General features: G+C 37.6%; 1 protein-coding gene across 1 annotated transcript in view; it reads right to left on the bottom strand.

Annotated features, from left to right (window-relative positions):
- The window catches only part of LOC139740952 (complement C3-like), a 35,999-nt gene extending 13,119 nt beyond the window's left edge, over positions 1 to 22,880 (bottom strand). Inside the window, exons 1-16 of the mRNA XM_071651539.1 lie at positions 22,770 to 22,880; positions 22,200 to 22,325; positions 20,676 to 20,747; positions 20,173 to 20,373; positions 19,221 to 19,370; positions 16,695 to 16,769; positions 15,453 to 15,507; positions 13,959 to 14,006; positions 12,087 to 12,235; positions 11,254 to 11,396; positions 9,569 to 9,797; positions 7,634 to 7,846; positions 6,425 to 6,533; positions 4,849 to 4,953; positions 1,171 to 1,359; positions 119 to 197 (exon numbers count right to left, since the gene is read on the bottom strand). Coding sequence (XP_071507640.1) covers positions 119 to 197; positions 1,171 to 1,359; positions 4,849 to 4,953; positions 6,425 to 6,533; positions 7,634 to 7,846; positions 9,569 to 9,797; positions 11,254 to 11,396; positions 12,087 to 12,235; positions 13,959 to 14,006; positions 15,453 to 15,507; positions 16,695 to 16,769; positions 19,221 to 19,370; positions 20,173 to 20,373; positions 20,676 to 20,747; positions 22,200 to 22,325; positions 22,770 to 22,865 — 2,039 coding nt within the window. The 5' untranslated portion in view covers positions 22,866 to 22,880. The remainder of the gene's footprint in view (positions 1 to 118; positions 198 to 1,170; positions 1,360 to 4,848; positions 4,954 to 6,424; positions 6,534 to 7,633; positions 7,847 to 9,568; positions 9,798 to 11,253; positions 11,397 to 12,086; positions 12,236 to 13,958; positions 14,007 to 15,452; positions 15,508 to 16,694; positions 16,770 to 19,220; positions 19,371 to 20,172; positions 20,374 to 20,675; positions 20,748 to 22,199; positions 22,326 to 22,769) is intronic.
- Between the last annotated feature and the right edge of the window lie 3,022 nt (positions 22,881 to 25,902).

Below are 25,902 nucleotides of genomic sequence, written 5' to 3'. Positions count from 1 at the left end.
AGAACTGCATACAAGGCAAGAAAGTTTTAGAATCTTATAACTCTGTTCCCGCGACACGAAGATTTATAGCGTTTGCAGCTACGATTGGCAATTAAATCAAAATCGTATTTGCAATTACCATGTACTCCCCGGGTAGTTCTCGTACCAAACGGAGAAGGCACCACTCTCAAGATGGAACCTCATCTGCTTGGCAATTCCTAGAAGGGTAAACGACAAATGATAGGGCCACAATCCGATAAAAGACGGAACAAAACAAACGGTCATGACAAAGCGCACGTTCAAACTGGACAAACAGAGAACACCCGAGAACCCCCATCGTCGTCCATGGTGAGAATACATGGAAGCAAAAGTTTTAAGGTAACCTAGATTTTATTTTATCAATGTCGTCTGCGCCGTGAATCACTGAAAGTAAAAAAAAAAAAAAAATCTAAAGGAAGTAAACATTGGTTTGCTCTACTAATTAATATTCTAACAGATAACCAATTTAGAGAAGAAAATTTAATCATCTGTACTTTTGCATGTGCCCCTCTCCCCCCCCCCCCAAGAAAATATATATATTTTGTCTCTTGCTAGAGACGGGATGGTATGGTTACAATATCGCTCAGTCCGTACATTTCGAGACTTTCCTTTATTCTTTTCCACCAGTGCGCATTATGTCGGCTTCAAGCCTGGCGATTACAACCTGATTGTTTAATTCAGTGGCAAGTTTCATATTACAGTGATACTTCAAACGGGGTCCTTTAGTTACTTCAGTGCACATACAGGAACTTGTAGATTAAAATCATCTTTCAAAACATTCTACATTCTCCGAAAATTCACGGGATCAAACAATATTGAAATATCCATCGGGGAAATCAAAAGCTATACCCTTGGTGGCAGGGAATTCTAGTATATATGCTGCACCGAAATGATGGAATAAGCTCCATTTGTTTGTAAGCTAAGCAGCTGTTAATTGTTTAAGACCAGATAAAAAACTCATCTTTTGAATAATGCATTTTACGTTTGATTAAAAGTATGTCGTGATTATTACATTGAAATGCGCAGTAGAGTATATCGTTACAGTAGCTGCGCAATATAAATGTCCTTTATCATCATTATTGTAAACACTTTCAAATTGACTCGGAATGACCTGAATTTGACTTTGATTAAGATATGCAAGCATGCGTTTACCATCTGATATGAAGTTATAAGCTCTCGTTTCCATCTCACTGGTTTCTGCACCGATAACTCGAAGGTACTTGGACACGTAGACAGTAGGGCCGAGTGTGATCATATTCTGTTCTCCACATCCGGTAGGGCGTATGACGAGGCCCTCGAGTCCTCGAATTGGATCTGCGGCTATCGTTCCCAGTGGATCAGCTTCGGGTATACGAGTTCGGCAAGAGTACTAGTGAGAAAACTCCTCGAGGAGGGAAGTGGTCGTATCAGGAAAATTAGCCCCCCCCCCCCCCCCCCACACACACACACACAATTATGCGGTTAGTGAGTGGGTTAAAGGTATGTTTACCATTGGGAGCAGTGATTTTAAAAAAAATCGAGTTATCACATTTTTATGATGCATAGGTGTAGGTCAAGTATCACAAAACATCCTACCATACAAAAGTTTTGCAATGAAGCCTAAAATTTAAGGAGATATCACTGTTTTTCTCAATAAACCATAACTATAGACGGTTATTTATAGAAACATATTTTTGGTATAACTATTGTTCACGTTTGTATGTATTAACAATGCATGACATTAATTATAATGATTGAATTTTTACATTGGTTGTTTGTATCCCTAACTCATATTTGTAGTACTATTTTGAAGCACTGAAGCTGGGTTTTTGTTCAATCTGCAAACGGTAAAATGTATTTAACGTAAAGATTAAGGTAAGGGTTAGGGCTGGGTGAGGATCAGATTTTAAGGAAAATGTGGTATAATGGTATATTTCAGGCTTGGATTTAGAAAAAAATACGCATCATTATAATTTACAACATATACACGGTCTGTGTTTCTTTTATTTGCAAACTGTAAGAAAAAGAAAGTATTATTTCACGTTATTCACATGTGAAAATGAAAAAAAAAAACCCTGATAAACTGCCACGCGTGTCATGTGAAGTAATAGGCTACACGGTTAACGTCAAGTTTACCTTAGCCATCACCACCTGAAGTCCCCACGGCCACCCCATAAGGCGGTCGACCATGCACATGCTTGTTACAGATTCTGAGATACTCCATTTAAGGATAGAAGTGGGTTAGAATTTTGGGAACACGTCACGAGTCCGACAACCACGAGTCATACAGCCGACGAGTCACACTTCACATGAGTCAAACATCCCACGAGTTATACATCCCTGGAGTCACACAGCCCATGAGCTAGGCACTACAGAGAACAAGGCCCATGAGCTCGACACCAAGTAAAATAGGCCCATGAGATAAACGGTCCACAAGCTCGATGCTTTGCGAACAAGGCCCATGACGGGTCCGACACCAGGTAAAAAAAAAAAAAAAAAAAAGGACACAACCCCCCCCCCCAAAAAAAAAAAAACAACAACAACAACAAAAAAAACCAAAAAAAAAAACCGAAACAAACAAACGAAAACGCCCACGAGACCGCTCATCACGAGGATCTAAGCCACTGTTTACCATTTGGAAAATGTTTGAATTATCACATTGTACCTATGTTCTTAAATGTATTTGTAATCAAAATTTTTGAAATTGTTGAAACCAGCTATAATGAGTTTCATATTTGTATATCATTATGTTGATTATCTTGAAAAAAAATTGTAAATGATGCCATACGGAGAATGAATAAATCAAATCAAATCCCTAACTCAAGTCTTAGAACTACTTTAGAGCACTAAAGCTGGATTTTTGTTTCTTCTGCAAATAATAAATAATGCCTTTAATGTTCACGTGTCGGACTCGCAGATCTTGTTTGCCTACCGTCGAGCTTATGGGTCTTATCTGCCTATATAGTGTCGAGCTGGTGAGCCTTTTTGCCTAGTGTCAAGCTGGTGAGCCTTTTTGCCTAGTGTCAAGCTGGTGAGCCTTTTTGCCTAGTGTCAAGCTGGTGAGCCTTTTTGCCTAGTGTCAAGCTGGTGAGCCTTTTTGCCTAGTGTCAAGCTGGTGAGCCTTTTTGACTAGTGTCAAGCTGGTGAGCCTTTTTGCCTAGTGTCAAGCTGGTGAGCCTTTTTGCCTAGTGTCAAGCTGGTGAGCCTTTTTGCCTAGTGTCAAGCTGGTGAGCCTTTTTGCCTAGTGTCAAGCTGGTGAGCCTTTTTGCCTAGTGTCGAGCTGGTGAGCCTTTTTGCCTAGTGTCAAGCTGGTGAGCCTTTTTGCCTAGTGTCAAGCTGGTGAGCCTTTTTGCCTAGTGTCACTGGTAAGCCTTTTTGCCTAGTGTCAAGCTGGTGAGCCTTTTTGCTTTAGTGTCACTATTAAGCCTTTTTGCCTAGTGTCAAGCTGGTGAGCCCTTTTGCCTAGTGTCGAGCTGGTGAGCCTTTTTGCCTATCGTCGAGCTGGTGAGCCTTTTTGCTTAGTGTCACTGGTAAGCCTTTTTGCCTAGTGTCGAGCTATATTCAGCTGTATGACTCGTGGGTGTCGAGCTCGTGGATAACCCTTGGATTTCGACCCCTATCATGGGCTTAGGAATTGAAGCCTGCTAGCGTCCGTACGTCCAAAATGGCTTGATGTAGGCCTATGTGCTGCGCATATTTTTTTTTTTTTTGCAATGTCTTACTAAAAGAGGGCCAGTGCGGCCTGCGTTGAAGCAGAACATGCACAGCAAGCAATGTTTGGGAGGATCGAGACAAACACATTGGGGGTTGAAACAAATTTTATTCCAATTTCTTATTTTAGATTTGTGCTGGTAAAAATAAAAACTACCTCTAAACAAAAATATGTTGGTAAAGAATACTAAAAGACCCCTATTTCAAGGAGATTTCAGATGTTTTCTATTCTATTTATTTATTTTTATTTCATATTTTTAATACATTTTTAAATATTTTTTTTTACATGTAGTACCCCTTTTTCCGACAGATCAGGAACATGCATGCAGTACAGAAATGACCACCTGAGTGGGGAGGGCTGAAGATTTTCTTGTTTTGCGTTAAAGTAATCCGCTATAATCAATATCAAAGTAAAATGCACTTTGTGGCGAAGTGTCAAATGGAACTTAAAGCTATGTTGAAAAGTTAGAACACATCACTCATATAATTTGTGATTGCCTATAAGATAAAGTGTAACACCAAACGACAGCAGAGCATCTTAAGTAGTATACCACACCTGTAGCTGTTAGTCTTTTACAATTGCAGCAACTGGAAACTAAAGATAAAATGATATGAATTCAAATAATGCATATTTATGAATGCAGTGTACAGAATATTTCATGAGGTGAAAGATGAAAAGATCCATTCAACTCGCTGCGCCTCGTTGAATAGATCAATAATTTTATCTTTCACCGAATGAAATATTCTGTCCATTGTAAGAATAAAAAACATTTATCATTTGTTCTACACACCACCTGGAATAGATCCTTGTCATTTTATATTTTATGAATTTAGAAACACGAGAGAATGTGCGGGATCTGAGATCGAGAGAATGCTCATTAAGCGCTTTACGCTAGTGCGCTGTCGCATACACACACTGCAAACTCAAGCATTTACATGCATAGTGTACTGGACCCTCGCTGTGCATGTGTGCAATGGAGCAAATCGTATGGCTCAAAATGGCACGGTAGATGGAGCCACAATTGCACGAATGAAGACGTCATAATGAAATGGGACGAACGATCAATGGCTAACAACCAATCAAATGACAAGGATCTATCTAGGTGTTTTATAAAGAAGAAAAAGAAATATAAGACTCACCAATCATACTAACGAGGCACGTCTCCGTACCCATAATGGAGTATCGTGGAAGAGACACGTTCATTTTGGAAACTTGATTTTCGCGGTTGGGCCGATAACTGTCAACTGTGAAGTTGATCAAATGGGTACAATCATTGAACAAGGATTTCTCATAAAAATGTATGCCTCAGGATTGAAAAGAAAAAAAAAATCCAGATTGAAGCAAAGAAATAAAGGAAACATTGAGCAATCATTAAATGAAGAAATTCAGAAATAATCGCAAATAAGTTTTTATCAATCCACATGACAGCCTATGCCATGCCATGTATGCTGGTACATCAATGTGATGAAACTTGTCTCAGACAGCGTGAAAAAAAACAACTTTAATTCTGAAAGCGGAAAGGGGTTAGAGGTGGAAAGAGTCTGTGGATGGGCGAGAAATCACTAAACTTTGAAGCAAGAATCCTGCACATTGTTGCCATTCCAATAACGAAGCTCATGATACAATTTTGTTTTAATATGAAGGCTATGATTTCGGCAGGATATTGAACTCTTTGAACCTCACCATCACATCACATCCAAAAGTCACAAGTGTCTAACCGTCTTTACTCTAGGATAGTGGCAGTGCCGTATATTAAGAGAGTCTTAAGAGAGGGAATTAACCAATCAGAAACGCGTATTCGCGGCAAACTGAAATCTCGTCAAAAATTAACTGTACAACGCGATGATTTATTCGCCAACCTGACCCGTTCATAAGATCAGTCCACATAAAGTCATTATGTTTTCATAGAATGATATTTCCTCTTTCATTTTATACCTCTTCCATTTTGGTCCACCTTAATTTCGTTGGTCTAGTGTACCCCTTAAGAAAAATGAAAAATATGCAAATTTTGTGTTTTATAATTTCCTTGTTCAGTATATTTTATATGTCATAACCTTTTAAGTGGTCGAATTTCATCAAAGTACAACTCTTCAGCTTTTCATCGATGTATAAATCATGAAGATTGATAATGTCGTTTAGATTTACAGAGACTCTAAAAATGTGGTCTCCCAGCTCATTACGTATTCATGTCCGCGAGGTCCATGCATACGCGTACGATAAATGCGAAGGCTTTTCAGGACGTTGCGGTCTGACTGTAGCAGTTGGCCAGACTCTCTTAATATACGGCACTGGATAGTGGTATACTGAGATAGATGCTTATTCGTATTAACCCTATAAAGCCTAAGCTATTTTGACCCTTCCATGGCCCAAAGCTCTATTAACTTTGTTATTGTCAGATGTATCATCGTTACATTTGGCACATGGGTAGAGCAACTCAAACTCTATACGGCCGTACATTTGAATTTTCTCAAGGTCATCCATGGAGGGTGTTGTTTCCCAAAATATAAAGAAATACATAGGAAATGTGCCCAAAACAGGATTTTTCGGTATACTAGTAATTTCTTTATCCCCAGTGCATGTATATATGTCTCATTTAAGACCAATCATTTTCATATTTGCCACAATTGATAAGCAAGTCGAATCTCATAATTTTTTAAACTTCACTGCACTGTCATGCCTGTTATGAGAGCAGGTATACCAGTATGTGGCACATACCGCGGACATTGGCCGGGGCTTGCGTGGTGGTACTACTTCCCTCATCCAGCAGAATTTCGCTCGGGTTAATGGTCACGGATTCAACAGCTGTCTTCCGCACTCCTTGAGCCTGATAAAAATAGAAAAAAAAAAAGAAAAAAAAAAACACAATCAAGGTACATGACTATTATTCAATATTATCCTCCCACTTTAAAGGAAACCCAAACCCAAAAAGAAACTTTAAAAATTCATAACTTTTGTATCGATTGTCCGATTTTCCTCAAAAATGGTCAAGGATTCAATAGCTTTCTTCCGCACTGCTTGCGCCTGATAACAATAGAAGATAGACAAATAAAAAAAAAACATAGTCCACGTACATGGCTAAGTGTAATTATCAATCTAATTCTCCCACTTTAAAGGATACCCAAACTCAAAGAGAAACTTTAAAAATTCATATTTTTTGCGTCGATTGTCCGATTTTCGTCAATTTTTCACTGATGTGTTCTATTAATGTTGCTGCTTTCACTCAATCTACATTGCTCTTTTGGCTTGACTTTCCTTTAAGTCTCCGCTAATTTCGAATGTAACATGATTTAAAATATTAACCGGCTTTCGATACTGATACCACGATACCACGTCAGACTGTGGTGAATGATGATAATAAGAATAATTATATGGTCCTCTTTAGTCGTTTTTCAGAGTAGTCTCTTCAGTGTTGTCACTTTTCTACCAGAGGGCCCTGCCATCATGAATGGCCAAGCGTTGCCAGGTACCCATATTTTATACTCCTGGGTCAAGAGGGATGGTAGTTAAAAATATCTTGTCCAAGGACTACAGCACTGGACGGGAATCGAACTCGTGTCCTCCGGCATTTTTCGACTTAGAGTCGGGAGTCTTATCCACTATGGCACAGGGCCCCCACTGGGAGATGACGTGCTAATGTGCTCATCACAACTTAGAATTTTACTCAGCTGAAAATGTCCCTACTACACTTACGTTATATTTCCTTGTGAGCGAAAATACTGCATTGCTACTTCTCCATTGTAAAACGTAGACTCTCATTAATTCTGCCTGATGAAGGGTGCGCAATACTACTCCCGTCTTAACCTTTCTCTTCATCAATGTTCATCAATCTATAATATTTTCATTGATCTGTAGATGTGATTTACCCGTTTTATTAGTGTGGAATATGAATGAAATGAAAATGAAATGATAGCGCTCGAAACGTACCACGACTCGGAGCTTCTTTTCGACCTGGTCCCTAACACTGCCAGACCTCGCCCTTGCCTCCACCCTGATTGGGTGCTCGCCCACCTCTATTGGTAGAACGAGGAAGGTGGTGGTGTTGGCATCGTTGGGACGGACAATCAAGGTTCGCTGTATGGCTCCCCTCGTTCCGTTTCCTGCACACAGACCATCCGGAGTGGAGAAGCTTACGTCAACCTTTGGAAGGAAGAATTAATGAGTATACGAAATCTAGAGACAGAATGTTTATATCGCAGGTAAATGGCTCGCGTTCTCATTTTGTAAACCATTTTTCAACTCAATGTCAATTCGATCCAAATTTGATTTTCCTCTTTTTTTTTTGCAATAGAATAATATACAAAGCACTGACGGATATCAGACATGCATATTTGTAACTAGAAATGTCGCTATGGCGACTGGTATGCCTCCGCCATAATGCATGGTTCTCCTAATAGGTCTATAGTACAATGTCTTGACAATGTGTGATGACAGCTTCGCATAATGGACAAAATACTATTAAAAATGAAATGTTTGTCACAAATGTGTTGAATGCTCACTTCCCTTGAACCAGGTTTATTCTAATGAATGGATGTATTATCTAAAAGTGCAGGTATTTGGGGATTTTAGGATTTTTACTAGACTTCTTACCCTTTTATGAGTAAAATTTAGCACTTATTTCACTTGAACTTTGACCTCCAAGAGAATCTCTATTTGGTAATACATGCATACACTGAATTTCAGAAAAATTATGAAAGCACTGCATAGATAATAGGGAAATAGTGAAATTTTAAGGAGTTTACCCTGAGCTTTGACCCCTGATCTTTGTCCCCTGACCCCTATATTACCTAGATAATAACTGCCAGTCAGTACATGCATATATGCCAAGTTCCATGAAGATACATTGAACCATTTGTGAGATATAGAGAAGAAAGTGAAATTTTAACATTTTCACTTGACCTATGACCTTTGACCTTCGACCTCACCACCCAAAACTCTCTCTGGAGAATCTTTGTTTGGTAGTTCATGTATGTATCAAGTTTCAAGAAAATAACTTCAGGCATTGCAAAGATATGGGAAAAAAAGTGATTTTTCTCGAGCATTTAACCTTGACCTTTTGACCTTAGACCTTAAGCATGGGCACCCAAAAGTTGATAGGCACAACTTCACTCACTCATACATATACATACCAAGTTTCATAAGGATATCTCAAACGGTTTTTAGTTACGGTTTCCACAAAATTGACTACGGACGGAAGGACGGAAGGACGAAAGGAGGGACGGACGGACGGATAGACGGAGGGATGGACGGACGGACGGACGACCCGAAAACACAATGCCTCCTGCGACACTTCGTGGCGGAGGCATAACAAAAATAACATGTTCACGTATATGTCAAAACCAAAGAGCTTATTTCAATGAGTATTTATGGTGAGAAAAATCTCTAATGTCTAAAACACATTCCAAAACATACATAGCTTACATTAAAACACACACACACACACACTCACACACACAAGAAGAATGAAGAAGAAGAATGAACACTGAAGAATCTTTATTTGGTACTTCATGTGTATACTAAGTTTCAAGAAAATAACTTCAGGCATTGCATAGATATGGGGGAATATAGTGAAATTTCGAGCATTTAACCTTCACTTTCTGACCTAGCTTGACATTGATCACATGCGCCAAAAAGTTGATAGGCACAACTTTGCTCACTCATACATATTATACATGCCAAGTTCATCAGGAAGCCTCAAACGGTTTATTTAGTTACGCTGTCCCAAAATTGACTGCGGCCGGAAGGACGGACGGACGGACGAACGGACGGACAACCCCAAAACATAATGCCTCCGGCGACACTTCTTGGCGGAGGTATAACAAATACGCTCTGAGTACTCTGAGTTTGTTATCATGTGTGTACCTGCAGCCGTACTCTCCCGTAGTTGAAAATCGTCACTAACACCTGCATCTGTTCCATCCTGACCACTGAGTACGGCAGGTGAAGCTGAATGAAGAAGTTCTGGAACACTGTGACGAACGAGGGAGCTGCCACGCACATCCCATAGAGTTGTGACACGCTGACGGCGGCCATTTCCCACTTGGTAATGCTGCTTGGTGCTGACGTTATGTAGTCGAGCTCCGTCTCGTTACTTACAGACAGAAAAAAAAACCGACGGTAATTGTTTCCATGTGTTTATATAGTCCATGGCTCACTCCTTACATCACCCTTCATTTAACACAAACTCTCCTTCCACGCTACGAAGGGGCTTTCAAGGCGAAAATTCTAGATATTCAATTCAATTCAATTGAAATGGAATATTATTTTTGATTATACACGTTTGATTCAGAAAAAACAAAACGTACAATGTATTCCAACGATAAATGTGCAATAAATATTGACTCATCGGCAACATAAAATTTAGATCATTAATTTGATTTTCAGTATTTCACCTGATATAGGCGTAATAAAGAAAAAGTTTATAAAAGCCCAATCAAATCCTTATGGTCACTACACTGTGAGTCGTGAATATCTCCATTTTTGTTTGCCCTGTCCACAAATATGTATATATTATGCTCATGCATGGCTTGGAGTAATAAAGGCGCTTAAGCCCAAGGGGGGGGGGGGGCACATTGTGCCCCCTACCAGATTTCCATTCGCCACTCCTTCGCCCTTAATCCAATTTTAACCAAATTTGGTGACTTTTCCTAAAATCTTATTCTGAACATTTTGTTATATAGTTTAGCTATATTTGATATTGTTGGTTGCCATGGAAACCATAAACTGACAACCATGTCAGTCATATTTTGAGTATTTTTCTGTTCCACTTCCAATTTACAATATTACAATGTATGAAATGGGCATTTCTTGGCTGAAATTTGCTGAAGAAGCAAAATGTGAAGTAATTATGGCCCTGAAATGTTTTTCCTATTATTTCCTTTGTTTTTTCTGTGACAGCAGCATAAAACAATAGATATAATAGAGATATTTGAAAATAACAGTATTTTCCCAAGATTGCCGTTATATTTTGTGTCATTTTGATTCCTTCACCCAAGTTATACCTCTGATATCATTTGTTTATCACATTATCAATCTGCAAACTTAAAATTCCAATATTATGGGAATATATGCATGTACCTATCCCAAACAATACATCACAGGTCTCATAATGTATTTCTTTATTTTGTTGTGAATAGCACCCCATGCAGTGACCTTGAGAAATTTCAACCATAATAAATGATGACCTTTGACTTGCACATCATTTGTGGCAAATATGAAGGATATTGGTCTATGCATACTGGAGATAAAGAAATTATACAGAAAAATCATGTTTTTAGCATATTTCCTATGTATTTCTTTATATTTTGGTAAATAGCGCCCTCTATGGGTGACCTTGAAAAATAAATTCAAGTATGCGGTCATGTAGAGTATGACTTGCTCTACCCATATGCCAAATATGACGATGAAACATCAAACAATAACAAAGTTATATGAGGGGGGGGGGCACAATGTGCCCCCCTTGGGCCTGGGAAGGGTCAAAATAGCTTGGGCTTAATAGGGTTAATCAGACAAATCTTGGATATGCATCACTTCTTACAAAGTCTTACCCCATTTCCTGTAGCTCAAAAAACCACGTCTCCCTGAAATCCTTCCGAACTTCCACGTTGGTATTCACCTCCCCTACGTCTTCGTCAGCAGATGAACGAAGAAGGAAGTTCTGGGTCCTACTTTGGCAGCATATTCTGTACGTCTGCATTGTGTTAGAACATTATTATTTTTCTTCATTTCATCATTACTCTTGTAGAACCGCACTATTCATTTGTTCTGTTCGGCTGTAATATTTCTATTAAAAGTTTCCGAAATGTTAGGTGAAATATCAAGGATTGGCATATTTCTTCTCTTTCAGTTATATACCTTTTTTGTTTTTCAACATAAGCTTGATTGTCAAATTCAAAGATCTCATAGTTTCCACTAATTTTTTGTATTACTTTTTCTTTTCAGCATGATTATACTGCAGCTGTGATTTAAAAGACTTTATGATCTGGAATATAATGAGTGTGCAAGCTTGTTTAGGTCTTGATGGTGAAGACGTCAAACTTTCCTCCCATTTAAAATGATTTATTTCTCTTTGTTGTTGGCGATATATTGTCTTGCTGCAATGAGAAGGTACACATGTGGATAAATTATTGGCAAACGCGTTTTCCCTTTAACGCTACGATTATATTTTACAATCCCCCTTTTCTTTTTTTGGAGGGAGGTTTATGAAGTATCAATCCTCTCGCCGCTTGCTCAGGCAAAAACGAATGTCGCGTAAAAACGCATGATAAACGCCGCTTTACGAAGGCGCATATTTAGGTATCATTGCGTGGCGTTTGGAGCAATAAAAGGCTCCACCTAAAAACAAATGGAAAGCATAAAGAAAAGGGAGTGAAATGCTTACTATTCTCTCATCTCGTGTGATTGAAGCACAATTCCTTCTCAATAGACTGGTCCATCGTGTACAGTCAGGGTTCTGCCCGCTAGTTAGTAGGGCTTGCAAGCGTGGGCGGGTGGACAAGCATAACTCTTGTATCCTGGTCGTCAAGCAAGCTTTAATGAAAAATGCATGGGATGGGAAGAAATAAAGACCGTATATACAAGTTGAACACAGTCAATGAAGTTTCACCGACAAGAATGGATCAAATTCCCTTCATTAGAAGAAGCGCCACACCGCGTTCACGTTAACCCATTCCATACGGGAACCTGGTGGCCCGTGTATTAAGTCTATGGGAATTTCGGAATTCAGTATGGAACGGATAATATGTCATAAGCATAGTTAGTTCAGACACATCGGCGAATGTCTGGTATATAATACAGACATGTCCGAAGCTTGCAAACACAGTGAACTTGGTCATAATCGCACACATGCCAATTACACGGTAACGGGTGAATGAGTTTATATATCAGTTGACTGAATAATTAAATGCATTCATCAAATTTAACATAATTTCATTTCGTAAGTGCAATTCAACATCATATCGGGTTTTGCACACTACCTCTTTCATTAACCCTTTAAACCCAAAGGGGGCGGGTGCACATTGTGCCCCTACCACATTTTCATTTGCCACTCCTGCCGCAATTTCAACCAAATTTGGTGACTTATCCTAAAATTCTCTCACGAACACTTTGATATACAAATTTTTGCCAAAAAAATTAAGGAGTATACCAGGAAAAATTTCCGAAGTAATTTAGCAAAACACACTACATATGTATAGACAATTATAGTATTACAATCAATAACGTTATAACAGTATTTCATTTGTATTTTATTAGTTCATTATGTAATACATGTTAAAGGACCAACACCTACTTGCACCTGTTCTACCTCTCGGTTCTTTTAGTAACCTCATTGTGTACATCATTGCCATACTGTATCTCTTTTTCTAATAGTTTTAGATTACCTAATAATTTATCCATTTTATATTATAAATTATATTCAATATGTTTTTAGATCGTTTAGACAGTTATGTGTGCTATGTATTAATGTTTATGTATAAACATGTATTCAAACTGTCTTGTATTACATATGTTGTTGTTTTAGATAAGCTCAGACTCAAACATAAGCATCAAACAATGGATACATTACAGAGCTAATGAAAATGCAGTATTTTGCAGAACCTTTCCCCTTTTTATTTCGTGTCAATCTGAATGTTTCACCCAAGTTATACCTGTAGTATCATTTTTTAATCATTGATTATAATATTATCTATCTACTAACTCAAAATTCCAATATTATATAAATATGAAATGTGATACCAATGTACCTATCCCAAACAATACATCATATAAGTCTCATTCCTTTATATTGTAACGAAAATAAGTCTTTCATGTGTTGGCCTTGAGAATTTCGGGTGATGTTTGTTATTCCAAAGGTTTGTTATTCCAAAGGTTCGTCAATCCTAAACACACAAATTCCCTATACATTGAGGTTCGTTAATGAAAAAGGGTTCGTTAATCCGAACATTTGTGGCGTTATTCCGGAGGTTCGGTAACCAATACAATTTTCGATATCAATTTCAATTTCAATATGAAATGAGATTTTACTTCCAATAATACATTTTTATACAATTTCAATGGAAAAAATACAAAGTATACAACAATAGATATGTACATATACATATGAAACTAATGGTCGAAATAATGCTATTGTTGGAAAAGAGAGACACAGGTAAAAGAAAAGCTTGTAGAAATGTATAGTACAATAAACAGAGATACAAACAACCATTTAATGAAAGAAATGGCTCGTAGTGGTAGAGGGAGGAAAAATGCTTACTTGCAACATTTCGACGCTTTCGCGAAGGTTCTCGTCTGCATTGAGGCTCTAAAAAGATGATAGAAACACTTATTCACTTTCTCGCGTCATTTTGCCAAGAGGAAGATACATGGAATTAGACAAAGAAGGAAAGAAAACGATAATCCGCATTGCCGTGACTGCGCGACACTTGGAATTAACAATAATTACCAAAACCGTTTATATGGATAGATACTTTTTAATAAAATTACACGACACACTCAACTAGAGAACTAACCGTATAGGCCACTACATTTGATCAATTTTCCAGCGTCGTGGATCGATCTTTTCATGAACATGTACATCCATTAATATAATATGGACTGGCCTTGAGGGGGATACAACATTTATTGCCTGAACTAGAATTGTATTGCCCGAGTCGAAGACGAGGGCAATACAATATCTAGTGAGGGCAAGTAATGTCGTATCCCCCGAAAACAGACAGTCCATGTCATTATAATTACCCATTTCAGGCATCTTGAGCGCAGCAAAATAAAACACTACAATGTAAAATTAACAATTTTCCACTCGGCACCAGCTCGAGCTCTACACCACACTGCGCGCTGCATCCCTATACACAGCTCAGGTACGCGGCGCGCGTATAACAGCTAACCAAAGCAGCTAACTCACACAGGCACAGGAATCGTCCCCTATCTTTACGAGTTAACCTATGGAAATTTGCCTTCTGTCGCGAAACTTGGGTATGCGGCGCGCGTACAAAACAGCAAGCTAACACAGTAAAAGCGATCGTCGTTTAGTTTTACGTGTTAACCTATGGCAATTCTCCCATCGTCGCAAAATCACTCCGCGAGAAACTTTAATGTCATCAACAGCAAATTTTCCTCACTGGAAGCTCAAGTGCCCGGATCCTATATTCCCCTCGTTTTTAACACGCAAATCCCATTGGCGTTCGTCAAAGCGGGGAATATGGACAATTGCTCCTCTTCTCGCTGCTGGGGAGGGGAATACAATTTCGAAGAATCACAGCTCAGATGCCTGATACGGGTAATAATAAGGCATATTGACTTATTAGGCCTATATTATGTTCTATGAACACATACCGTACAGACATAGGCATGGGATGTTATAAAAATGGAAAGCAATGCCGCAAGTGCGGTCATTGAAATACCTTTTCCAAAGAAAAGAAAGTTTAATTTAAGTAAATACACTATACAACAGTATTTGGGAATGTTATTAGACAGTGAAGATAAAAAATGAACAACATTAAACGCTTTTTGACATCGAAAATGCCTTGCTGATTTTGTTGGCCGCCATATTTTAAGGAAAAAAAAATGTTGAACTAGAATAATGCATATTGTGCATTAACAGAACGGTTTTCGGAAGTTTGTCGGTAGAAATAATTACAATTTTTTTTTTGTCCGTCAGATTCCAAACTTGGATGACCTTTGACAAAGTGTTAATCGCCTTACTTTAAATATTACAAGGGGAGAATTTCCTTTGGTTATGTTTACTAACCTTCGCGTGGGTTGACATCGAGTTGCGCGTTTGTAAGTACCGTCATTCCTGAGTCCTGTTATCAAAACAATCAAAGCTGACATGTGTTGGAGTAAAATGTGGATGCTTCTAAAAAAGATTTTGTCACTCAATCAGTGAGGAGCCAATTTCCTGATAAAGTCCGTATACACTGGTTAAATCGTTCAAAACGTTCAATCCTAATTCATCTCATTTGTAAAGTGTAAGCATGTGTGCATGGTATGAGGAGCTTGGCCCCTATACCAGCAGTCAATTACACGATTTCCATTGCCTAAAAAATAAAGATTAAAATCTGTCTTTGCAGAGAAACTTAAACGATCAATACACCGTCGGTAATATAATCTGTGGTATATCTGCAATAGCATTACATTTTCATCTCCTTGTAATTTCTAGTGTGACAATGTGTGATAGCAATTTTGAACTGATCAGCTTGTCATGCTTGTGGTGGTGCTGTATGGGGGGGGGGGAGGGTGGTGAGACAAATTCTTCTGATCTCCCTGTGTACACCTACTCTTCGTGTGTACGGGCATGTCATGATCTACAGAGGAAAAGGGTCCTACTTCGTAAATAAATAAATAAATAAAAATACGATAGCAGCTCTTGTTGGTGCGGCAAATATTATGGTATTTATCTTTCTGATTGGCTGTGCTATACGGGAAGTTGTTATATTCAACCAAGAACGGCTGTCTTCACACCTATGATAAAACAGAACCCTTATAGTGTGTCCCATATCGGAGGAATTCAAATGCGCCTTTTGGTCCACAAAGTTGGTTAAATACTGATCTATCAAGATTGTCATATTGAACTCCTTCAAAATACAGCTATAGGAGTAAAATTCAGTATAGAGTCTGCATAACGTCACACAAGAACACTAAATCACAGAGCCTCTTTGGTATACGCTATGCAGGAGGAAGTACTGGTCTCGATGCAAACCTTTTAGGATCAGGGGAGGGGGATACCCTCTGTCAGAGCATGGATCCTACATGACCAGAGGAAGTAGAATACATAGGGACTTGATCGAACTGTTGAAGTTGGTTTTCAGCGCTAGTATTGAATGCGCTACAGGTGACATCTTGGACACTTACAAGACGTCAAGGTGCTTGAGAATATTTCAGACAATTAGGCTTCTGGCGTGTGTGCTTTCTTACCCAATTGTCGTATAAAATGAACCGAAGAGAGGGGGTGGGTGATCGTTATGTCATCAAAGTTGTTATATAAACTCACCTCAAAGACCATTGACACCGTACGTCCTCCACCCGGTCCGCAGCCAACGTCATACCCCTTCATTCGGTTTAACATCTACACGGGGATAAGGACAGAAATAAGACTACAATTTAAAGATAATGGATGATGGGTTATGTTCTCGTGCATGGGGCGCCACGATGGTCCGATATGACATATGAATCATAATGCTGTCCACCAGCACACGTTGCCATAGAGTATGAATTCTACCCGATATAGCATTATAACATCATTATTTGCATATTGATACTATTGTTTTGAAAGTCGGATATGATCATTTTGTATTTTGACTCAGGAGAATGAGTACAACCGTGATGTGACATACATTTGTTAAAATGTATACGTCCAACTTCTTTTACACACACACACACACACACACACACACACACACATACACAACGTTTATTTTTATGCAAACTCACATTCACACTCACTTTTATCATGTATGACTCTTATACAGTCATTATCATTTGATGCACATTTAGGCCTACATACGTGAAAACATGCACATCAAACCAAACACCATGTTCATGTTGACTCATACACTAAATACATTGATATTTCCTCCAATGCTATGTAATTTAATGTATCGCTGATATAGATATTGATATTGTCTTGTATATCTCTCACATGTCTATCCTGTCTATGTAGGCCTACATATTATATTATGCCTGACGGCTGCCTGCATGGCCTGTGCACGGCCGGCGCCACGTTTTGACAAGTGTGTGTGTGTGTGTGGGGAGGGGGGGGGGGGGCAGTTTTTATTTCTGGTGCCACTTCCGGTTGTCATCACCTAACAAGCAAAAAACAAAACAAAACAAAGCAAAAACAAAACAAATAAGCCTTCCCCGCACTCCTGGCTACGCCCTGTGATACAACACACAAAAAATCTAAACCACTTTTTTTTTTTTTCTGATGGTATTTCTGAGCCAAAAGTAAGTGAGGGGGGGGGGGGGGGGGTAAATGGTAAGATCCTATGTATTCCTATTCTTATGTATTATATATATAAAAAAGTGATGTATGGTGGTTCCGCGGTCCTGCTATGCTCTGTACTATTTATGCAGTCTAGTATACGGATGTACTGTGTATGCATGCAATCAAAACAAATTACAAGAAACGGACATTAAAATTGAATCGAATCAAATTGAATTGAATCGCATAGAATTGAGTTTAACGGAATTTAATTTTATATGAACTTCAACATTATAGCTCACGGGGCTGTATATGAGAAGTAAATACATTGTAATTTTCCCATTAGTATTCTTTCCTGAAATCTGAAACCAAATTTTCGACCTCAGATCTCATGCGGCTGTTCCAAAAGAAAAAGTGTACAGTGCATTCAAAATGCCGTCAAAATTAAAGTAACGATAATGGTGGAAAAGCAAAATCGATAGACATTGTGACTGAGAGGGATTTAACAGAGAATTAACTTCTTGTTTATTTCTTTCTAAAGTGTGTTTGTGTGTGCACGCATGCTATTTGCTAGGCGTATATTAACTATGTGCATGTATGACGTGTTTTTCACTTCCGGGGACCTACCTTCACAAGTATCTATACTTTTCTGTAGGCTCTCCTTTTAGACATTATCTTTATTTTACTTTACTCTAAGCTGAGTCAAGTGCATTCTGTAAATGTAAATATGAAAAGATCCTTTTGTTATACCATCTTAGGATTTTCACATGTCTGGTAATGTTGTTTGATCTGTGGAAGTATGTTTAGAATGTGATTTAAAGTTAAGGATAAGTTTGTCCATAATATATATTATATATACATATATATATGACATAATATATATTATATATACATATATATTATATACGTATTATATATATTTATATGTATATACACACACAATTATATATATATATATATATATATATATATATATACATGTATGTACATTTATACACACATATTTGGACTGAATAAATGCAGCAATATTAGTTGAACCCATCAGTGGAAGTTTTAGGATAATGGGACATCCTGTTCAAAAGTGATGAATGTTGTAAAGTTTCAGAGCCACCGTTGCTGAATAAGAAAACTACAACGGCATGTGACACCACTGGTAATACGGCAACGATGAAAATGAAATATCAATAGGATTCCACAGAATTTCACTTTTTGTTTTAATGAAAAGAACGCATTCCCTCGACTCGTTACTGACACTAGTAAAAGGTGATAGAATTGTTCTCACTGCTTCTTGAAAGATGTAGGCCTACGGCAAGCGCTCTTTCACTTTACCGGAAAATATGAAGAATCGTGTAAATATTTTCTTTACATCATTGTCCCGCAGTGACGTCACAAACTGTTTGGAGTCTTCTTATCCTACGATGACGACACTTAAACTTAAGAATTCATAGCTTTTGAACGAAATGTCCTCCGATTATCCTTAAACTTTCATTGATGTGCTTGTCTAAAATTGTTGCCCTCACTAAATCCACACGTGGTTGAACTACTTGTCCTTTAACAAAATGGATAATGAAAACTGAATGAAGTGGTGATACATACCTTCCGTCTGGTCAAGCGGTCCTTGTCTCTTAGGAGATAGACAGCCGTATCAACAGCCATGAATGCTACGGTAGCATTCCTTGGTGCTCTAATCCTTACGTTCACTGCAGCATGGGGCAAGTACTGACTGTTGCCACTAGTAATGGTCACCTAACGTGTTTAGAAGAAAAACACACGTGATTTTGGTTTCACTTCTTTTTTTAATTCATCCTGTCCCTTTCACCTAAACCAGCCAATACATGATAATGCAGGAGATGATGCTTGCCATGCATCTTAGGTGTGATCGTAGTTACCTGGGCCTCGTTTGATCAAAACATAAAATCGATTCTAAATTTCCTTACAACACAGTCTGCCATAAACCTACAATTGAAATCAATTTAATAATCAATTTTAACTCTTCATAAAACAGGGCCTTGGTCACACAAATCGTCCTTGGACGAGATGTTTTTTACCCGCAACGCCCCTCTCGACCAAGGTGTATAAATGGGTAATTGGCAACACCAGTGTAATAATAATGGCGGGACCCTCTGGTAGAACAGTGGCAACACTGAAAAGACCATATCCTGGACAAAGAAGACGTTATCGATTATTATTATCATTATTAATATTATTATTATCATCGTTATTATAATCATCATTACTATTATCAAATGGAAGCTTTATCTCATCCCCTTCCCCATTCAACCGGAGAAATTGGCACATCGTTTGAAGTACCCTTTTAAATATCCTTTAAAGCGATTTTAAGTTGCTTGAACACCATTTAATCGAGTTTCTTGCCATCAATACTAACATCAACACCGTCAACCTATATACCTTGAGTTTGATCGGCAGCACAAACCACACAAAATAAATGATCTTTGAGCAGTCAAAAGGTTGATCAAAAAAAAAAATCCATACATTGTGCGTTCACCAATGAATCCACCACACAATCCCTTCGAATACAAAAACTCACATCGTCGCCACAGTTTTCCTCCACGTCCACCAGCAAAGAGTCCGCTGTGACGTAGGTCTCACCCGCTGGTGTTTTAGTGAAGTAATATACAATGATCCGTGTACTCGGCACCATGTCTCGTGTAACGGTTATGTGCAGAACTGGGGTGGTGCCAACGTTACGAAGTGTATCTGATTGTACGATACGACCGGCTGTCACGCACTATGTGAAAAATAAAGAGGAGAAAAAAAAAAACAGCAAACGATGACATTTTTAGCACGTGGATCTATCTGCAAAAGAGTGAAAACATGTCGACTCTAAATGTCTCCATTTCCAATCTTCTCTTTCCTTTACACGCTTTGAAGAGATGTGTTATCAACAGCATCCCTCTTTCTGTTTTGTGTATTATCACTTCGGATTCACGGCGCATTGGAGTGCGATACATTACATCAGTTCGCCAAACAATTTAGATTTCCTTGGGATTAATCATACACAGTTTGTACATCGTGAAGTAAAGTACTTACCATATAATGCAAAGCCCTGACCTGAGAAGACCCTGATCTGTGGATGTTCAGAGATTCTCGTGTTGCACTAACCTGAGTCAGGAAAGATTATGATTTGATAGCAATCGATAAGGCTGCTTCGAACTAACCCTGTTCTTCAGTTTCAGTTTGATCTTATTTCTGCATTTTTTCATAAAAACCATACATGACGTTACAAGTGCACTGTATTTAGAACATAAATGGGCATAATAAATTCACAGTATCACAATAATAGTCACCATAACGTTTAAAGTATTTTAACAAATACCATGAAATCAAGAAATCTTTTTCCATTTGTGGAGGGAGAAAAATGTAGAAGTCTGCCATCTGAAGCAATGCTTGAAATAATATAACGATGGCAGCCTCCTGAAAAAAAGGGGCAACGAAAACCATACACACAGCTTTCATCTAATTCAATTTAATTTCATTCAATTTCATTTCTTTTCATTTCATTCATTTCCATTTTTAACAACAAAGAATATAAGCGTAACGAGATGGACAATTTGCTATTGAAATTTGGATTGTGCAGTATGCAAACTTGATTAATTCAATAATTCTGATGATCACTAACACTTTCAATTGTCATCTATATAGTAGCAATCACAACCAATACTCAGCAAAAAAGAAAGGATAAATGTTTTTTCAAGTTCATATTTTCATTGAAAATTCAGATACAAATCAATGTCTTATATACCATAATTATTAAAGGTAACTCAGGGTCAATTGGCCATCAACCTGACAGGTTGACAGAAACTTTATGCATGAGTGAACAGATGCGGTTTTGTCCTCCGAAGAACAAAATTAAAAAAATTGCAAAAATTGACATGTTGTCACTCATGTGTATGCCCTTGAAGATGACAGTGATAACAAAATACTACTCTAACACAATGAGAGACATGATTAAATAGCAAAAGTAAGCCTTCGTTATTCTGCATCTCTTTATAGCCTCAAAAAAAAAACAGATTTACACGACCGTGTATGTTTTGTTGTGTGAAATAGTTTTTTTGTTGTTGTTGTTGTAGTCAAGTAAGTCGATAGTTAGTTAAAACTGTTTATTTATTTCTATGTGCATCCAATGACGCCCCAATATTAAACTCGGCTTACTGGGGATCTTCCTGTATGGTACCATTTTTTTTTCTTTTATTATGTCTCCGTTCTCTGTCACAATGATCTGCATACCTTTCATGTGCAAAATTAGCCACGAATTATGATGAACCATGAGTATATTTCTGAAAGTGATCAGAGTTGATTAAAGGTACTTGTCGAAACAATAAAATGAAATGAAATGAAATGAAATTTGGAAACTAAAGGGGGATTTTTTTTGTCAATTCAAACTTTGGGTGACATACGGCCATAAAGGTGAATAAATGGACAAAATTTCTTTATTTCATTCTTTATGTTTTGGTTATAACCACTTTTAGCAACAAACAAACTTGCAATGAAATATAAGAACTCTCACTGGTATGGTTTCACTGACATGGTATTTTTCTTGTTTTATGATAGTACTTGCAAAGGCCCCAAGTCGTCTTTGATGATGGTGACTACTTCATTTCCAACGCTGGGTTCGTAGGGCATCAGTTCAAATCTTAGTAGAGCTTGGTTCTCACCGAACTCCTCGACATTAGTTTGACACTGAAAAACAGAGAGAGAGAGAGAGAGAGAGAGAGAGAGTTCTTAGTCCATGTAGATCGCAACGCTGATGTCGCTTCATTCCAAGCAGATATGATATTATCTCGATTACACACTTATTACTATACAAAATGTCTTCTGCATGGAAACGGTCATGCGCAATGAAAAACTGCAAACGTTTTAAACATTTATACATATATTCTCTTATTTTCCCCACCCTTTGAAAAAAAAGAAGGAAAGGAATAAAAACAAAGAAGACCATAACTATGAATGACTGTGGAAACTTGATGATAAGAGGATTTTACACCCAGGTATTCCCAAGCGTGCATGACACTGCATGAAGGGGAAGTTCCAATTTGAAGCAGCACACAATCACAATGTAGGTAAAATGATTTCACAGTCTTCACGGGTGGGTTTCTTGATGTGATGTCTTGACGACGTACTTACCAGAACTTCAATTGACGTGTAGTTAAAAGAAGTATCTTTTGTCAATGCTACCCGACCTTCCGTATCGGTTTCCCGTGGTTCGTCGTAGAAAAACATATTTCGATCCGTCTGCACGTGATGCTTCTAGTTTAATTGTGACGGGCACTTCTGATGCGATGCTTCTATTCGCGTAATGTAGATCAATCTGTTTGGTGTGCAAAGAAAAATCGGCTTTATGAAAAGTAGTCTGTCAAAACTCTCTATAATTCGGGTTTATTACATCAATTAAAGTTTTAAAAAGTTCTAAAATTATAAAAGTGTCCATCTGATCTTAAGGATTGCACTTAATGCACTTAGAACCTCATCCCTTGCTAAACCACCTCAGCACTGACAAATTCATCTTTCTCTTTATTAAGACATTTTGAGTGATGTGTGTGTATGTGTGTGTGTGTGCGTGTATGGTGTGTACTTAATAGTAAAAAAGACTTTTGCCATGGGGGGAGCGCACGGAGTTTTGCTAAAAAACATACCCTTTGCTTAGAGGCATAATTCACCATTTGCAGATGAAACAAAAACCCAGTAATAGTGCTTCAAAATAGTTCTAAAATGTGAGTTACGGCTAGAAAAATCCAATGCAAAAATTTGAACCAGTATAATCAATGTTAAGTATTGTTAAAGATACGAAATGTGAACAATAGTTATAACAAAAATGTTTCCTGTCTAAAACTTCTACAGCTATGGTTTAATGAAAAAAAATAATATCTCCTTATATTTTAGGCTTTATAGCAAAAATTTTATGTTGTAGGCCTACACTAGTCTTGTTGTAGGGTGTTTTGTGATACAACTGACCTACACATATGCATCAAAAGTGATATCTTAAAAACTTTTATGATCACTACTCCCAATGGTAAATAGGACCTATAAACTGAACTATGTTTCTTCGTTTCTAGCTATTCCAAAGTGGGTATAAATTTGCAGAGAGGGATGATTTCTTTCGAACTTATGTAAAACGATTAAGAATGAACTGAAAGGGTTATTGCAATCAGGAATATACGTGGTTGTGGTCCCAAGATAAAAGATTTTGAATTGTTCACTAAAACTAAATAACAAAACAAAACAAAACAAAACAAGGAAAAGTAGAAATTACGCAGTGCGTAATATATGTCCCCGCCGGAAGTAGCATTTAGTAGCAAAATGTACAATATAGGTAAAAACTCAAGGTCAAAAGTCAAAGAAGTCAAAGGTCAAAATTCTGTGTAGAAGTTTTGAAGCCCTCACCTAGTGCCATCACATAAAGCAAACGGAATCGAAATCGGGTTAGAAATGGCGAAGGAGTAGCATTTTGGAGCAAAATGTACAATACAGGTCAAAAAATCAAGGTCAAAGGTCAAAGAAGTCAAAGGTCAAAATTCTGTGTACAAGTTTTGAAGCCCTCACTTAGTGCCATCACATAAAGCAAACGGAATCGAAATCGGGTCAGAAATGGCGAAGGAGTAGCATTTTGTAGCCAATGTACAATATAGGTCAAAAATCAAGGTCAAAGGTCAAAGAAGTCAAAGGTCAAAATTCTGTGTAGAAGTTTTGAAGCCCTCACCTAGTGCCATCACATAAAGCAAACGAAATTGAAATCGGGTTAGAAATGGCGAAGGAGTAGCATTTTGTAGCAAAATGTACAATATAGGTCAAAAATCAAGGTCAAAGGTCAAAGAAGTCAAAGGTCAAAATTCTGTGTAGAAGTTTTGAAGCCCTCACCTAGTGTCATCATATACAGCAAACGGAATCGAAATCGGGTTAGAAATGGCGATGGAGTAGCATTTTGCAGCAAAATGTACAATACAGTTCAAAAATCAAGGTCAAAGGTCAAAGAAGTCAAAGGTCAAAATTCTGTGTAGAAGTTTTGAAGCCCTCACCTAGTGCCATCACATAAAGCAAACGGAATCGAAATCGGGTTAGAAATGGCGAAGGAGTAGCATTTTGAAGCAAAATGTACAATATAGGTCAAAGGTCAAGGTCAAAGGTCACAACTGAAATTCTGTGGAGAAGTTTCAAAGCTCCCATGTAGTGCTATCATATAAAGCAAACAGAATCAAAATTGGCTCATAAATGACAGAGAAGTAGCAAATTGAACATTTTGATCACACACGGACGCACAGACGGACGGACACACGGACACACACACGCACGGAGCCCGTTTCATAGTCCCCTGCTCGAACTCGTTCGGCGGGGACAACAAAACCAGACATATGTGGGTCAAAAGGCTTTTTCATGAAGAAAATGGGATAGACACTTGTTTTTATTATATTTATATGAAAGAAGGGGGAGATTTTTTTTTTCTGGGTAACTATGAAACCAGATAATTAAGGCTTAGATTATCGGTGTTTTATTTTTAAAAAAAATCTAGAATAGTAGAAATGTTAAAAAAGGGAAGATTAATCCTATTAATCCCAAAAATTATTCGCGCGAAGGAATTTTCTTTTTTTATACTAGGATTGTTATAGGAAAAAAATATCTATGAAGTGGAGCAAATTTGGGATCATTAGGAGCAGTCACACGCCTTCCTTATTTAGGACTAGATAGGTAACGCGAAAGTTAACATTTGAAAAAAAAAAATGAAATGCAGTTTTTAAGAACTATAAAAAAATATGAGGGGAATACATGAGTTTATTTATTTTTCTGTTGACAAAGAGGATTTTAGTGTTTCGACAATCTATCCAGAATATAATTTCATTTTAAGTTTTACGTCCCATCCAGAAAGGGGTATGAAATTTTTATACCAAATCTACAGTAATCATACAAGTTACAATGGGAACTTATATATGTATATATATGTGTATATATATAATATATATATATACATATATATATATATATATATACATATGTATCTAGATCATATTCATATATATGCGTGTGTCTGTGTGTGTGTGTGTGTGTAAAAAATATAAGTATTTTCTTTACACCAAGAAGTATAACGTTTTTAACCAAAGTCAGTGATTTTCAGAATAAATCATGATTTTATGGAGTTATTCATAGAAACGCACCTCATTTCAAGTTTAGTTTTTAATAAATAATCTTTGCTTCTTTTGTAATCAAAATATGGTACAATTATAAAAACATCACGTTAAGCCTTTGTGGCAGAAAATGATAGACATTC

This window comes from Diadema antillarum, unplaced genomic scaffold (assembly GCF_040938485.1).
Source record: "Diadema antillarum isolate AM-2024a unplaced genomic scaffold, OU_Dant_1.0 seq00000891_RagTag, whole genome shotgun sequence".
Lineage (NCBI taxonomy): Eukaryota > Metazoa > Echinodermata > Echinoidea > Diadematoida > Diadematidae > Diadema > Diadema antillarum.
This window is presented reverse-complemented; position numbering and strand designations above follow the sequence as displayed.